This window comes from Hesperophylax consimilis, chromosome 21 (genome assembly GCF_061612785.1).
Source record: "Hesperophylax consimilis isolate HC1 chromosome 21, BYU_Hcon_1.0, whole genome shotgun sequence".
Classification (NCBI taxonomy): domain Eukaryota; kingdom Metazoa; phylum Arthropoda; class Insecta; order Trichoptera; family Limnephilidae; genus Hesperophylax; species Hesperophylax consimilis.
Window position 1 is genome coordinate 25,689,258 of NC_142856.1, and position 17,180 is coordinate 25,706,437.

Below are 17,180 nucleotides of genomic sequence, written 5' to 3' on the forward strand. Positions count from 1 at the left end.
AAGGGACATTAAAACTAGAGATGCAATAGATAGTGAATTGGTCGATACCGGATATATTGCAAAATATGCCTTAACGGGATAGACGGATATACTGATAATAATAATATAAGTCATAAGTGTATGTGTTTTTCTCTGAACTAAAGTACAATTCATCTATTATTTTTAAATGATAAACTTATGTTTATAAGACAAGGTTTTATGCATAGCATAAAGGATAACAAGTAATTATAAGCAATAATTAGTCGCCTGAATATCAATACAAATTGAAATATCTCCCGAGTAAAAATAAATGCCGCCAACGGGAATTGAACCTGTACCTTCTGATGTCCGGTCAGGTGCTATGAAAACCCGCCAAATGGTTCAACATGTAATATATATGTTATGTATGTACTAATGCTAATTTTTAACTAATTATTGCTTATAATTATGTATTTTTTATCCTTTATGCTATGCATAACACCTTGTCTTATAAACATTAGTTCATCATTAAAAAATAATAATATTTGACAAGTCAAAAATATTTCACCAATAAATGAAGATATAATATGTCTCGAAGCCGTCTAGTGAGAAATTTAGCACTAACAAAGCCTTTCCTACAAAAATAAAGTTGATTGTTTACAGGTGGAAAAAATATAATAAGCAGTAATTGTTGATTGAGGTACTAGTACATATTGAATCATTTGGCAGGTTGGAAATAAGCCGACATAGCTCAGTGGTTTCAGAGCACCTGAACGGACATCAGAAGGCACGGGTTCAATTCCCGTTGACGGCATTTATTTTTACTCGGGAGATATTTTCAATTTATTATTTTATTATTTCAGGTGACTAATTATTGCTTGTAATTATTTACCATGCATCTATGTTTATTAGTTTTTGTTAAAGTGAACTAAAGAAGAATGAAGCCTCGTGCATGTATCTCCCCTATGTTTGTGTTTTATATATCTGTGTATCTCCCCTGTGTTCGTGTTTTATATTTCTACTTGTGAATCAATCTAAGTTAGTTAGTTTTTGTTAAAGTGAACTAAAGAAGAATGAAGCCTCGTGCATGTATCTCCCCTATGTTTGTGTTTTATATATCTGTGTATCTCCCCTGTGTTCGTGTTTTATATTTCTACTTGTGAATCAATCTAAGTTAGTTAGTTTTTGTTAAAGTGAACTAAAGAAGAATGAAGCCTCGTGCATGTATCTCCCCTATGTTTGTGTTTTATATATCTGTGTATCTCCCCTGTGTTCGTGTTTTATATTTCTACTTGTGAATCAATCTAAGTTAGTTAGTTTTTGTTAAAGTGAACTAAAGAAGAATGAAGCCTCGTGCATGTATCTCCCCTATGTTTGTGTTTTATATATCTGTGTATCTCCCCTGTGTTCGTGTTTTATATTTGTACTTGTGAATAGATCTAAATTAATTACTTTTTGTTAAAGTGAACTAAAGAATCGTGCTCAAGCCTCGTGCATGTATCTCCCCTGTATTTGTGTTTTATGTTTCTGTTTGTGAATCAATCTAAGTTAGTTAGTTATTAGAGTATACCTGGTTGGCTCATCTGCAGCAGAGAGGTGTGCATATCGTTACAGTCCCGGTCCCTGGGAATGACGAAGGTCACGGACTGGAATGTCTTGGTGCGCACCAAGAGGGGGGAACCGGTGGTGGAGAGGGGCAAGCGCTCCGTATTGGATATGTGGGATAGTAAAATCTGAAAGCGACAAACATAATTTTTTGTTACTTAGTAATCTAACTATATGACATTGTAATCTCTTTCAGCATGGCTTGATACGACGGAATACAAGATTTAAAAGAAAAACATGTCAGTACTGAAAGGTTTTTTTTTACATTAAACACGCACAGGAGGCCCTGAGGAAAATAATTTCCCTCTGGGCCTTATGCCATCGTTGGGGAAGGTCTTTTAACCACTCAGAACATTAGAACGTCAAAAGACGTAAATATGATAATAGCGGTCAAGACATTAGAACGTCTTTTCACGTAAACGCGCGAGATTTTACAAAAATCGATTTATTTCCATCACTAGTATACGGATTGCCATGATTTAAAAAACAGAGTATCGATAATGAATAACGCTACGCGTCTGTATTCAAGAATATCTATGGAAAGTAGAGGTGCATTATCTAAGCCGATTGGATCTGTCATCTTGTTCGTTCATAATTTATTGCGTTTCTAAATAATTTATTCAAAATATTTTAGTTTGGACGGTTAATACGAGGGTGGGTCAATAAGTCCTTAGAAAAAAGCATTAAAACAGTTTGTATTTTTTTTTTATTTCTCAACATAATCTCCTTGGAGCTCAATACACTTGGTTAGACGTTTCTCAATTTTTTTTAAACCGTCAGAAAAATAAGTTTTCGGAAGGTCCTCAAAATAAGCATTTGTCCGCTCGATGACTTCTTCATTTGAAAAAAAACGTTGTCCACTTAGCCATTTTTTTAAGTTTGGGAAAAAGAAAAAGTCACTGGGGGCTAAATCTGGCGAATACGGTGGGTGGTCGACCAATTCGAACTTCAATTCTTCAATTTTAGCCATTGATCGTAAACATGTGTGAACACGGGCATTGTCCTGATGAAAGAGGATTTTTTTCCTGTTTAAATGAGGCCGTTTTTCTTCAATTTTGTTTTTTAGCTGGTCCAATAAAGATGCATAATAATCCCCTGTTATTGTTTTTCCTTTTTTCAAATAGTCAACGAAAATAATTCCACGTGCATCCCAAAATACAGTAGCCATAACCTTACCAGCTGATTTTACGGTTTTCGCCTTCTTTGGACATGGTTCGCCTTTCGCAATCCACTGCTTTGACTGTTCTTTCGTCTCGGGAGTATAGTGGTGTATCCATGTTTCATCTACAGTCACAAAGCGACGAAAAAATTCATCCGGATTGCGTTGCATGAGCGACAACAGGGCTTTAGAGGCCACCACCCTATTGCGTTTATTGTCGACTGTGAGCAAACGCGGCACCCATCTTGCAGAAATTTTTTTCATGCCCAATTTGTCATGTAAAATAGAAATGACGCTTCCTTTTGAGATCCCTGCAACCTCAATTATCTCACTCAACTTTAATCTTCGGTCACTTAACACCATATCGTGGATTTTATTGATCATTTCTGGTGTAGTCACCTCTACAGGACGTCCTGAGCGTGGTTCATCCTTTGTTGATGTACGACCACGTTTAAATTCATTTAACCAGTTATAAATAGTTGCAAGTGAAGGAGCAGATGTGCCGTGAACTAAATCCAACTCATTTTTTATTTCCTTTGCTGTTAACCCTTTTATATTAAAATGTTTAATAACAGCTCTAAACTCAATTTTCTCCATTTTTGTAAACAAGCAAAAAAATTTTTTAAATGTACGAGAAACACACAACCCGACCAATCTGCTTGAAACTTCGCAGCATACTGAATCGGTAGTGCCGCTGCATGAAAACAAACCGCTTACAGTACTAGTCGCGCCACCTGTCGGCTTTTCTAAGGACTTATTGACCCACCCTCGTATTTAGAGGTGACTAATAGATTTAAATTATATTTCTTCGATATATAAAGTGTTATTTCTTTATGATACTCAGAAAAAAGTACATTTTTCACAGCTTTGAAATAATGGTAAGCGATTTTTAGATATTTTTGACGTTTTCATAAAATGTATATTTAGAAACGCAAATATTTACGTATTACAACACAATGCGATAGTGAATTTCATAATCTTTCCAAAACATTTTTTAGAATGAGGCTACGTTTCCCAAAACGTGAGTTATGAAGCTTTTAGCAAAACTCGTAAATAACACAAAAATTATCACATTTTGACCGTTCGCAAAGGAACACATAGTAAATAAAAGTCTTTGTCTGAGAGGTTAAAGGAAAGAAAGGAGAGGAATGAGGGGAATGGGAATGAGGGGTGGGTAGTAATCTAGCGATCAGGGTGTCCAGGAGTGATCTATCCCTCAAGCTGCGGCGTAAAGCGATGGGTCAAGAGAGACCAGCTAGAGAGTTCAAAGGGTCTCCCCAAAACAGCTTCTCCCGATCCGGTACACCACGCAGCTGGTGGACAGGCGCATTGTGAACACACCTCACCCGATACACCAAATCACCAATCGTATCAAACCACTTGAGGTGGCCTATATCTAATAAATGATTCCCGGAGCAGCGGTAAAATTATAAATTGTTACGTTACGTAGATAGTAGTCCTCCTCAGAATTAATTCATTACCAAGGATTACTTCAAGTATCTGTTATCCGTGGTAATTTTTTTTCAGGTGTGGATAGGTAATTGGTTTTTTCAAGTATTTGACGCTTGGTTAAGTGATTACAGTAGTCCCAGCGAGAGGTTGTACGTGACGTCATTATTCTGGTGACTCATGTCTTTTTCGTTTTCATTAAGACGTGTGAGAAGGAAGAGGACAATTGTCGATGATATACGTACAACCTCTCTACTATAATATCCTCAGCTACGAATCCAGAGGTTACGGGTTCGAATAATGAGTGAACAAATTATTTGCAGTAAATTCCAGAGTTACAGATACTCTAAGGGCAAGATGTTTCACATAATTTGAATAAATCATCAAATTTCAATGTTAATTTTCAAGTTCTGTGAAAGTTCTATAATAGAATAGAAGTTTCACAGAACTTAAAAATGAACTTTAAAATTTGATGAATTTTTCAAATTCTTTTTCAAAAACAACCTGTTTTAAGTATCGCTCAAAAGACCATCGTTCAGAATAGAAACATTGTTCAAAATGGCATTAGCCGTATTTGGTGGCCAACAACTTTCGAACCTTCATCTTACCCATCTCCTTCCCCTCTCCACTTCCTTCAGCCTCACAACACCAATTAGGGTAGCCATAGTCCCTTTGGTTTCAGACATTTGAAAAAAATAATATAATAAAAAATATATAAAAATAGGTGGAAAATGATGATCCCATTGCAAAACAGAACATAACATATTAAAAGTGAAGGAAAAAAGAAAAGAAAAGAAAAAAACTAACAAACCTGACCTATTATTTTATCATGTCCTGTTGTGTTACTGTTCTGTTTTATTAATATTCTGCTTTGTTACTATTCTACTTATTGTCTCACGTCTCGATTACTGCAACGGCATTTATGCCAGCCTTCCAAAATATCAAATTGACAAACTTCAATCAGTGTTTAATGCAGCAGCACGGCTCATAAACGGGGTTTCAAAATATTCGCACATTTCAGAACACCTTCGTAACCTTCACTGGCTCAAGTGCCCTGAAAGAATCCAGTACAAACTGTGCTGGAAATGGCCCCACCCTATATCTCTGAACTATGCGTCCCGGAAAACACTGATCTGAGGCAGTCAACTCTTAGATCAGCAACATCATCAGCTGTAGGCAGACTGATAGAACCTAAGCACAAGCCAAATACTAAGTTTGGTGATCGCGCTTTCGGAGTATATGGGCCGAAGGCTTGGAATAAACTCCCTCCGGAACTAAGATCCATAACAAGTCCAACAGAATTCAGGTCTAAACTAAAAACTTACCTTTTTAAGCTGTCGTACCCTTAAATTAAATATACCATTCCTAAGAGAAAGTCCAGTTATATTCAATTTTTCAATGTCCTAAATCCTGTATCTAAATTTCGCCAATAAACAATTAGATAATGTTAATTAAGTGTTAATCTCAAGTGACCTACCAGGTAAGTATTGTACTGTATATTTTCTCCATAAATAGTTAAGTAATAACATAGATCACTGTAGAAATGTATTATAAGTTTGTACAGCGCCCTTGAGGTGTTTTTACACAAAAACGGCGCTATACAAGTCATCCAAGTATTATTATTATTATTACTTTGTTACTGATCTATTTAATTACTGTTCTGCTTTGTAACTAACTGTTTTGTTTTGTTACTTTTCTGCTTTGTTACTTTTCTGCTTTGTTACTGTTCTGTTTGGTTGCTTTTCTGCTTTGTCACTGTTCTGTTTTGTTACTGTTCTGTTTTATCCAATTACGAAAATTTTATACCCATGTTTCCTTCTTGAGGTCGTGGTCCACGAAGATGAGATGAGTGGCGGTGAGGTACAGGGTGCCCTTGGAGGGAGTCTTGGTGTTGTATTTATCCAGCATCCGCACATTTTCCAGCTGGAAATAAAGAGAAAGTCACATTAGGATCATACTGTATGTAGCTACAATTAATAATATTATTATGGATACCTTTTGATTTAGATTTGGCTTCAAACCTTCTTGCTCCATCCACATTCATGCAAACTTTTCTGTTATGTACCTAACCTAATGTATAATCTTTTTTCTATATATAAATAAAAATTTAAATGTTCGTTTGTTCAAAATCTTATATCTCCAAAAGTTCTTCATCGATTGCTTTGAAATGTTGACACAGCGTTGCAATCGAATTCGCGTGTTTTTATATACCTATGTTATATAGATGTCACCTGTGACAGGTAAACACATGCTTTTCTGTTGGATGTGAAAGCAACACGCGCTATTGTTTCTCTATCTGCACAGACAGACGGAGCCGCAGCAACGCGCGGCGGGGTACAGCTAGTAATTTATAAAGATTCAATTGATTTTTTTAAATATTTGCTTTCGAAAATATCGAAAAATATATTCATTTAATTCATAAAATAGGTAGAAATATTGTTTTTGATCAACTTGTCGTATTCAGCTTCACGCTTAATACGCAAAAAATATAAATAGCACTTGGTTTCAACTTAATTAATACAAAAAATAACTATTTATGTCATGGGAGAGTAAAAGATGCATTAAAGTTTATTTTTTTTCTCAATCTACGTTAAGTTTGAAGGTTAGGAAATACGCGTAAATTATTATAATAACCCAAACTTACACCATAAAAATCTATTTTGAGAATGTTTACTTAAGAGGATACAAGCCAAAAATGTGTATATTCTTGTTATACCTTATATCGTAGGTAATAGGCATTAAAATCGCTTGACAAACGGAGTCTAGAAACGTTCGATTTCAAGCACAAAACTGGTTTTTATTTATTTTGTAAATAATTTTATAAGAAAGCAAAAATGTTAATCAAGTGAAACTGTCGCAGATAATCTAAGCTACAATATTGTATTTTTTTTAATTGTTTTCTTTACGCGTTCATACATTTCTATTGAAAAAATATTTCTTTAGTAGTTTACATTTATATTTTTTATTGAGTAATTAATTTTTTTATTTGTATTCTACTCAAGCGAAACGATAGGAAAAACTTAAATTTATCTAAAAAAATATATTTTGGTATTCATAATGTACACCAATTAATTATAAAGATTAATCAAAATAGTGATTTAGCATTAAGCTTCGCCTTAAATAATTGTCCCCATTGGTGAAATTAAGGACGGGTTGTTTCGGAGAATTTGAACAATTCATCAAATTTCAACGTTCAACCCGTCCTAAGTGTTGTTTGCATGCAGCGGAATTCGACAAGTTTACCATTTTCAATTGGTTTCGTTAAATATTTGCTGTCATTTATCTCTAGGCAGTGCTTCGAAAATATTAAAAAATATATAATTTAAATGTATATTTATATAAATTTAATAATTTATAAGCAATATTGTTTCTTTTCTTCCCGTTTATTCAAGAATCCAATATTTTTGTGTTTTAAATAACAGGAACTAGTATTTTACCATAATTTTTCGCCAATGGGATGGCAAGAAAGATGATGTGAAGAAAAAGTCGATATCAAACATTGACATAAATATAAGTGACAGTTCGATAAACGCTAAAAAAAGCTATAAAAAAACAGTTAAATAAGAACCTAGCCCAAGTACAGTACCTACCTAATTATGTAAATAGGATAGATACGGACAAACCCAGAGAAAATGCTTCATATTGAACAAATTGCTAAATTTTTAAATGAATAAAACGCGATAAAGGGATATGAAATTTAAACTCCGATTGGACATACCTAATTGACATAGCCTTTTCGAAGTAATTACAATAGTCGAAACAATAATTAATACAATCAAATCTCCAATCCGCTGTAATCAGCTGGGGAGCTGCATACAAAACAAATCTACTCCCTGTTGAAATTGTACAACGTCTAATTATAAAAATAATATTGAAAAAACCAGGAGATTATCCAACAACCTAATTTTTGAAGAATTTAAAGTATTAAAATTTAATGATCTTGTCCAAAAAAACATAATAACTCAAATAATAATTTAAAAAAAACAAAATTACAGATTTTTAACTGAAAGCCGTACTTGTCAAAAACATATATTTCCAACACAAAAATGTAACACCACTTTTGCTCAAAATCATTACATATATCTAGGGATAAAATACTTCAACAGCCTACCCGAAAATATCAGAACAATAAAAAACGATAAACACCTACTAACAGCAATTAAAGAGAAGTTCAATGTAAAAATACCAAAATGATGAAACCATCTTTTTAATTAATTATAAATTTTAATATTCATAATTACAAACTCTAAATATACTTCATCTTGATGTTCACCACTCTTCTAGACACAAGCGCCAGTTTCTATAGAAGAGGAACATAAAAAAATCAAAAGCAGTGAAAACTAATTGTATGAATTATTTTAGTTAACATTATTGATTAAAAAAATAATAATTTATTCATAATCATTCGATTCTATCGATGACTGCTAAAAAAACTTAGTTTAAAAAAATTGAATCTAAAAATAATCATCGAAGAAGAAGATAATACTAATAAATCTAAAGGAAACATGAAACAGAACAAGACACAGAAAATTAAAAAAATAACGGTCAAAACTATAAATCGAACTCAGGATCTATTGTCTTACCGTGATAGGCGTCTTAAACCACTCCACCATTGGGACCAATTAAACGTCATATTTGTAGATATCGTATTTCAAATTCAGAATTAACAATATCATCTTGCAAATATTTTCGAAATGTTTAAGACGCTTGTCCTTGTAAGACAAGATCCTGGGTTCTATTCCAAATTGAGACCGTTATTTTTTTATGTGTCTTATTCTATTTCATGATTGGTTTAGATTTATTATAATCTTCAAAACAAGTTAAAAGAAAAAGTTGTTCCTAAAAACAGACGATTATTCTTAAAATTCCAGATGCTAAAAGCTTTGTTGTTATTGCATATCGATCAAAGACGTTACATATCGATTCGATGTGTTTACATAATTATTATAACGAAATTTATTACGTATTTCAGATAAATATCGAAATTTTCATTACAACACGATCACGACACTATAAATGGATTACATACTTATAACAAAGTCCCATAATACATTAATTATTTTTATTACGTATAAACATGCTCCCATATAACATTATTTTAAGAGGAAGCTACAAGACAAAAATGTGTAGTCTTTGTATACCTTATATTGTAGGTAATAGGCATCAAAATCGCTTGAGAAACGCAGTCTAGAAACGTTCGATTTCAAGCACAAAACTGTTTTTTATTAATTTTGTAAATAATTTTATAAGAAAGTTAAAAGTTTAATCAAGTGAAACTATTACAGATAATCTTAGCTATTATTCTGTATTTTTTAAAGTTGTTTCCTTTATGCGTTCATACATTTTTATTGAAAAAATATTTCTATTTGTAGTTTACATTAATATTTTTTATGGAGTAATTTATTTTTTTATTTGTTTTCTACTCAAGCGAAACGATAGGAAAACCTTCAATTTATCTATAGCTTATTTTTTGGTATTCATAATGTACACCAATTCGTTATAAAGATCAATCAAAATAGTGATTTAGCATTAAACTTCGCCTTAAAATAATACAAACGCAAATCGACGGTAAAGCACTCAAAATAACATTATTATCGTAACACAATAGCCGATGAGTTGCAAAACAAAAATACCTACTCGAGTTTCTCCGAACAAGCTTCGAGTGGCGAATTGTTTGCTTTTTGTATGAAAGCTCGCAAGGGGAACTTCGGAACATGGAAATTACAAATTGGAACGGAAAATATTACCGCCTCTAAATGGAGGAACTTTTAATAACAGGGGGGGAACGGGGAGGTTGAACTGAACGAATTACCGCTGAAAACTTTTAACAGGAATTGTGACAGTGCGCTGAAACATTCAACATTTTACAAATATAACTAGCGCACATCCGTTAAAAATCACGGGATATTATAACTGTAAGATTTGTGAAGCGAAAGTATATTATATTAAGAATCTCCTCAAATTATTCGTAATCCGGTTAAAACGGAATTGCAGGACCTTACCGAATGGATTAATAGGTTTCCTGATAAAACTTTTTAGTAAAATACGATGTATTATCACGATGTCGGAACACGTTTTCAAAAAAATCTTAAAATTTTCGCATTTCGTGCATGAATACATATTATGAACTTACTAAAATTTTATCAGGAAACGGCCTGTGATCCCGTTTTTAATCGGATTACCAACAATTTGAAGAGATTTTTAATAAATTTGCAATGCTAATTTTTCTCCGTGTATAAAAAAAATATACATTTGCCTCAGGTTCATTGCCTTTCAAGGAAGAAATTTACTTTTCATATGTAAGCAATCTTGAAATATTACAACATCTGCCAAACATTTAAACAAAATAAATACACATTTAAAAAATTAACTCATTAATTAATAGATTTTTTTTGTACTTATATCGGTTGTCTGACATGATTTCTTATCAGTTGCAATTTTCAAAATTAAAAGTTCATTGAAGTAGAATAATTTGCGCATGTCCTGCGATTCTGGCTCAAACAAACATTAAAACTGGAAAATATTTTTACTGTAAGATATAATTTTTTTGTAAAGTTAGCTACACAAAGGAGTTATAGTATCCCTCAGGGCCTATGTCATCTTTGGGGATGCAGGGTGGAGTTTTTTTAAAGGAAATAAAGGTGAGCAATGAGTTACGGGCGTTTGAATTCATCCCTCCCACAGCTGTGTATCGTGAGAGTCCAACTGGAGAGGCCAAAGGGTCTCCCTCAACCAGTGTCTCCCGATTCGGTCTAGATCTAAGATATTTAAGACCCAGAAAATTTCACCCTATGAACCCGGGCAACCCTGCTAAGTCACAAAACGTAACGAACCACTTGAGGTGAGATATGGCAGAGGTGTTAATAATCCAATGAATGGCTCCCGGGGCGGCGGTACACATACCCGCCTCCCAGATATTATTATTCATCACTTTTTACTTCTATCTTTTGCATAAACGATAGAAGAAGATGATACTAACAAATCTAAACGAAACATGAAACAGAAAAAGACACACAAAAATTAAAATATAACGGTCACAACTAGAATTCATTTAGACTTTTAAATAGACAAGGTATCCCATATAAATAAATAAAAAAACATCTTTAAATGTTTATCCGAGACACTATCTAGGTTACAAATCAATTTCATTAGAAAAATTGTTTCCATTTAAAAAGATAAATGCCAAAAATATGGGAAAAACTAATTTCTTTAAATTTTTTTTTTGGTTTTAACACATTAAGGCGATGCACTACGTAGTAATGCAAAATCACGTGTTTTTGGTTTTAAAATTTGGTCGCCTAGAAATGTTTCAGATGCTTTAATTAAATACTGCGAGTAGAATACATCTTGGCCTTTGAAATAATCGAGTATTTTTTAGATAAGTCTTTTTATAAGCCCAGAAAAAAATAATGTAAAGGCCTATGAAAACTGCTTTAAAGTTCAAAATCTCCTACTCATACCCATTTTCGGTTATGATTTTATTGTATAATCTGGAAAATTATGTTATTTATAAAATGATCGAAAAAAAATTAAATATTTATGCCTGAACATCCACAAAATAAAATAAAAGGCACTTTTTGGCCATGTTTTTTTTTCTTGCATAAATCAAAACAGGCGGATGGTGTTTAGCGGGAATTTAAACCTTATCGCCATCTACGTAAGGGTTGTTATTGATAGCGGCTCAATTTAAAATATTACACGGCGTAGTGCATCGCCTTAATAAATTAGTCAGTCGTCATGTTGGTTAAGACGCCTGTCAGAGTAAGACAAGAGATTATAGGTTCGATTCCTAGTTGTGAAAGTTTTTTTTTGTCTTGTTCTGTTTCATCTTTCGATTATATTTATTAGTATTATCTTCTTCTTCAATGATATGTATACAAAACTATTTGCGGAAAATTCTAAGAGTATTATTACTATCCTCTTTCTTTTGATATTGAAATCGAAGTGTAAAATGGTGGAGAAAAATTTACTGTACAGAATAAAAAAGGTAGAAGTTGTAAAAATATGTTATTTACGATGAGAAGGGTTCAAGCGAAAATATTGATATTCCAGGATTGTACAAATATCCAATAACCAATAATCTTCTCATTTTTCAAACCATTTTGGGGATTTTACACAAACATCTTTAAATCTGAAAATTTCCCTTGATTTGTGTATTTACGTAAAAAAAAGCAAAGATTTTTTGCGAAAGTTTGTATATTTCAGGATTAGTACCTAATAGAAAAATGGGGTAAGTGTACCTTCTAAGCAAACTTAACTTTTAAATATTTTTTTGAGGAAACCTTTCAAGAGTCCCAATTTCTCAAAACCGTCTGGACCGTATGCCAAGACTATGGGATACACAACTGGGATATGTTGTGATACTGAAGGTAATGGGGAGAGGAAGAAGATAGAGAAGAGGAAGGTAGTGAAAAACCTGGCTATTCATTTGTGGTCACCAAACACGGAAAAGGCCATTTCAAGCAACGTTTAAATTCTGAACAATGGTCCCACACCAGGGTAACTCTAAAAGTATCTTCCAATTTGAAATATATTTTCGTGTAGGGTTAATGAGGTTGTCTCTGATGTATCATTTTAATTTGAGCATGCTGAGACTGAACTTTTTGAATTTAAAGATAATACCGAATATAATATAGTCATGAAAACGTTGATATCGGCCGGCCGAAAAGCGTGTGACATCACGGTACAGGCACGGCAGTACTGCTATTCGAATTATGAATTGTACTGCGCGTGACGTCACGTGACATAATTGCATACAATTTACAAATGTTCACTTTGAAAGCTCATAATTTTGTCATTTTTGGTGATAGCGAAGAACTAATTGTACTCTCGTTATTATCTCTTTAAATATAATATCATTTTCGATTTAACCTGTTTGTATAAAATCATTAATTCAATGTTTGATACCCCTGATTTATTATATGTAATCTCTTTTCATACTCCAAGCAGGTCGGTTACAAGACAGTACCTACCATATTATTGTAGCAATTCTACATCAATGTCCCAATATCACACTCCTATGCGACGGATTCAACAGCTAGGAAACAAATACTCCGATGTTGTTGATATATTTAGTACATCAATTTCAATATATAAGCATACCTTATTGAAGTTTTTTTCATCAAGTAGTGGAATATTTTAATAAAGGTATTTAATTTGACTAACACTTAATAATTTTGTCGACAAAGGAAAAATATTTTGGATTTTTTATGTTTTGTGCCTGCATGCTGTGTAGATCAAGTTCAGTGATATTTTGTCTTTCTATTTATTTTTGTGCAATTGTTTTAAATAGTTGTTTGCTGCAATATTTGCGTATACAATTTCGTAAATATTTTTTTTAATATATATGTATGTAAAAGCCTTAATAGGCGTAAAATAAATAAATAATACATTCTCATAAAAAGGAGACAGCAAAAATTGTGGCAGAATTTGCTTCAGATTTGAATGCGACTAAACAAAGGTTTTTAATTTTTCAAAGACGCAAAGGAGGGAAAAAAACGAAGATAATTGGTTGGAGCAATGAGGAGATAAACCAGTAATTCCCAACGAGGTCGTTATCGACCTGCAAAAAAATGAGCGCAATTTTTCATAAAAACGGCGCTATACAAATCATCCAAACATTATTATTACGAGATCTAAATGGTGGTCCACGAGAGTGGATACCATTTAACACAATTTTGGTCATGTCACTTTTTTGTGGTTTCATATGGAATTGTTTTCAAAGTACAACAGTGATATGATATCTTAAATGTTGACGAAGAGATCAAATTCTGGGAAAATCTCAAATATTGAACTTGAAATATTGGCAATTGGGGATTTAGTTTTTTCGCTGAAATTCTTTAACCCACATTGGGGAATTTAGTGCAATCAAGAATACCTCATACATACAAACCCATTCCGAAATCTAGGGAAATTTCAGTCTGAAAAATGAATATTAGAAAAGCAGGGGATTTAACCCTGAACAGAAAAAATCGGAACGTGGTCTACGGGAAAAAAAAGTTTAGGGACCTTTGAGAAAAACCAATAGAAGAAGTATATGTGGGCGAGTCCGTATACATGAAGTAAGCTCAATTTTTCCTTACTTCGGATGAAGAAAAATAATTCAGGTCTCACACAAATTAGCTTTTATTTAATCACACTTCTTGTTATTATCTGTTCAGTGTTTTAAATAAATGATTGCACGAATCCATCAATCAACCCCTCCATTGTTAAACCACATTCAAGGTACAATGTAGATCAATCCATCTTTCACTTGAACAGAGCAGCTCGTACGTCCTACCCTTAAATTAGGGGTCTATTGTGAACCTACCTTTAACCTTTCCTAAACCTAAACATTTCTGAATCATATATATCTTGTACAACACCTCTTGATAATAAATTCTCTTTACGCCTAAATTCTTATCCACGAGTTTTCCTATTTGAGTCTATCGTTCAAAAAGTTTGAAGATTAGTATTTACCTGCGAGAATTTGAATTGTATTTTTCTATATTACTAGTGGAACCAGCAATGCTTCAATATTGCTAATTTCTTTCTCGGGCGTTTCCAACTTCTTTCACCATTCACTACTGTATATGTATACCACAATGTTACTGTTAAAAAAAATACATTACATCGACTCCGCATCTCTTTCCAGTGCAGAGATATTGCGTTAAGTAGTCCTCGGGCGTTCCCGACTTCTTCTGCCAATCAAATTACTCTCTTAACACTCCTGGCACTAATAAGAACAAACTTTGAAATTTTCAGCGATATCGGTGGACTACTTTTCGAGTTTTTCGAGCACAAACATATGCAGGCTGAATTTTTATGTAGGGTGTCCGGGGGGGAGACCTGTATAAAAAAACCAGGAGGTGATTCTACACGATGGTAAAAGTTAAAAAAAAAAAAAAAAACTTTTTTCGAAACTTCAATGTTGTTTTTTACTTGTAGATTCAACCACCGAAGTTAGCGCACTTTACCCCCGGACACCCTTTATATTAATAAGATATACAGGGTTTTCCAATAAGAGGTGTTATTTTGAATAGCCCGCTATTTCGGTAGATGTTACTTTTGAAGCTGTCATTTTTTGACATTTGACAAGTAGAAACTACGCCATTAATAAAAATGGAACGATACACGCTTCAACAACGTATTGAAATTATTGAGTGAATCAAATGCAAATCATCTTGAGTGATGAGGCCCATTTCCACCTCGGTGGCTTCGCCAACAAGAAAAATTGTCGCATCTGGGGCTCGGAAAACCCAAGAGTTATTGTTGAAAAGCCTTTCTATTCTCAACGTGTGACTGTTTGATGGGGTTTATGGTCCGGCGGAGTCATTGCACCTTACTTTTTCGAAAATGAGGCTGGAGCAACAGTTACGGTGAATGGATTGCGCTATCGAGAGATGATTAATGATTTTTTATGGCCGGAATTGGATGGTATTGATCTGGACAACGTTTACTTTCAACAAGACGTGCCACACAAGCAAAGAAACCATTGATCTGTTACCATTGAATATCAAAATAACACCTCTTATTGGAAAACCCTGTACATCATACGACAGATTAATCATACATTTGCAATACAAGATTTCTTATTGAAACATTATTAACATTTATGTCTACTGTTTTAAAAATGCCATTCAATAGCACTATTCCTCTTGTCATGCTAGGCTGTGCGCTGTGCTAGAACATCCGTTCTGCACTGTGGTATATTGAACAAGTCGTGGCGACGATTACGGATGTTGGGTGGTTTCAAACTCTGGTCACATTTGGTGACCACCGAAACATCCGTGTCATTTTTTCACATTTGAACAGTCCCCGTCAAACGACGGTTCTGGGTTCGTTAAAGCTTTTGAACAAAATGTGATCAGCTGATAAGCTTCAACATAACCGTTATGATTGACAGCTGATCAAAATTTGATCAAAAATCTTTTTCCCCTCCCCACTCCCTTTTACCTCCCAACATACCCCAATTGGGTGACATAGTCCCATCGGCTCTGGGCAGTGACTTCTGTGTGGTATTCAAAATTTTAAAAAATCACAAAACACAATTGTGAGGAGTGAATTTATTTCAAATCGCGGCGTGCACAAGAAAATTTAATTTGAGTTATTTCGCAATTTATTCATTAAAATTAATAGATGGTATGTTCGCGGCACATTCTAGAGTGGAAGATACTCCCAGTATCGCCCTGGTGTAAGACCACCATTCAGAAATGGCTTTGGCTGTGTTTGGTGACCAGATCTCAATATTCGGGTATTTTTCCATCTTTCTCTCCCCCATCTCCTTCCCCTACCCAGTGCCTTCAGCCTCACAAAATACCCCAGCCGGGGATACCATAGTCTCACTGGCTCCAGACGGTTGAGAGCAGATGGGACTCTTGTGCGGTTTAAAATAAAAATAAGAATATAATAAGGAGGAAAAAATATAATAAGCAATTGTTGATTGAAGTACTAGTACATATTGAATTATTTGGCGGGTTGGAAATAAGCCGACGTGACTCAGTGGTCCAGAGCGTCTGACCGGACATCAGAAGGTGCGGGTTCAATTCCCGTCGGCGGCATTTATTTTCAATTTGTATTGATATTACAGGTTTTTATGCATTGTGCTATGCATAAAAACCTTGTCTTATAAACATTAGTTTATCATTAAAAAATAATAATGAGACTTTTCGTCAGATTACAAAAAAATTAAAACGCCCTTCCTGTGCAGTTGATTTCTTGCAAAAGAGGGCTGTATAAAGTAACCAAATTAAATAATAATAATTTTTACAATTCCCCCTCAGGAATCATAATACGAATTCTTGGTGTAAAAATAAAGCAACAACGCGTAATGTTGCTTTTCTCCCAATTACGGAAAAGGCCAAAACATTTTACCTTTTATTTCTTGGACAGAAAGGTTTAATATTCTAGTCGTGCCAACTGCTAACAGCTAACAGCTATCTGCTCATATCTCCCGTTCGCCGGCTTCGACTAGAGTTACAAGAAAGGGATGTTGGCGGTAGATACGTCATTTGGGCCTGGCCTAGCTAGA

At 33.9% G+C, this 17,180-nt stretch overlaps 1 protein-coding gene across 2 annotated transcripts in view; it reads right to left on the reverse strand.

Moving 5' to 3' along the window:
- Positions 1-17,180, reverse strand: part of Mtmr6 (Myotubularin related protein 6) — a 162,678-nt gene that overhangs the window by 38,547 nt on the left and 106,951 nt on the right. For both annotated transcript variants that reach the window (XM_089644798.1, XM_089644797.1), the window contains exons 2-3: positions 5,978-6,094; positions 1,529-1,691 (exon numbers count right to left, since the gene is read on the reverse strand). In XM_089644798.1, the coding sequence (XP_089500924.1) occupies positions 1,529-1,691; positions 5,978-6,094 (280 nt within the window). The remainder of the gene's footprint in view (positions 1-1,528; positions 1,692-5,977; positions 6,095-17,180) is intronic.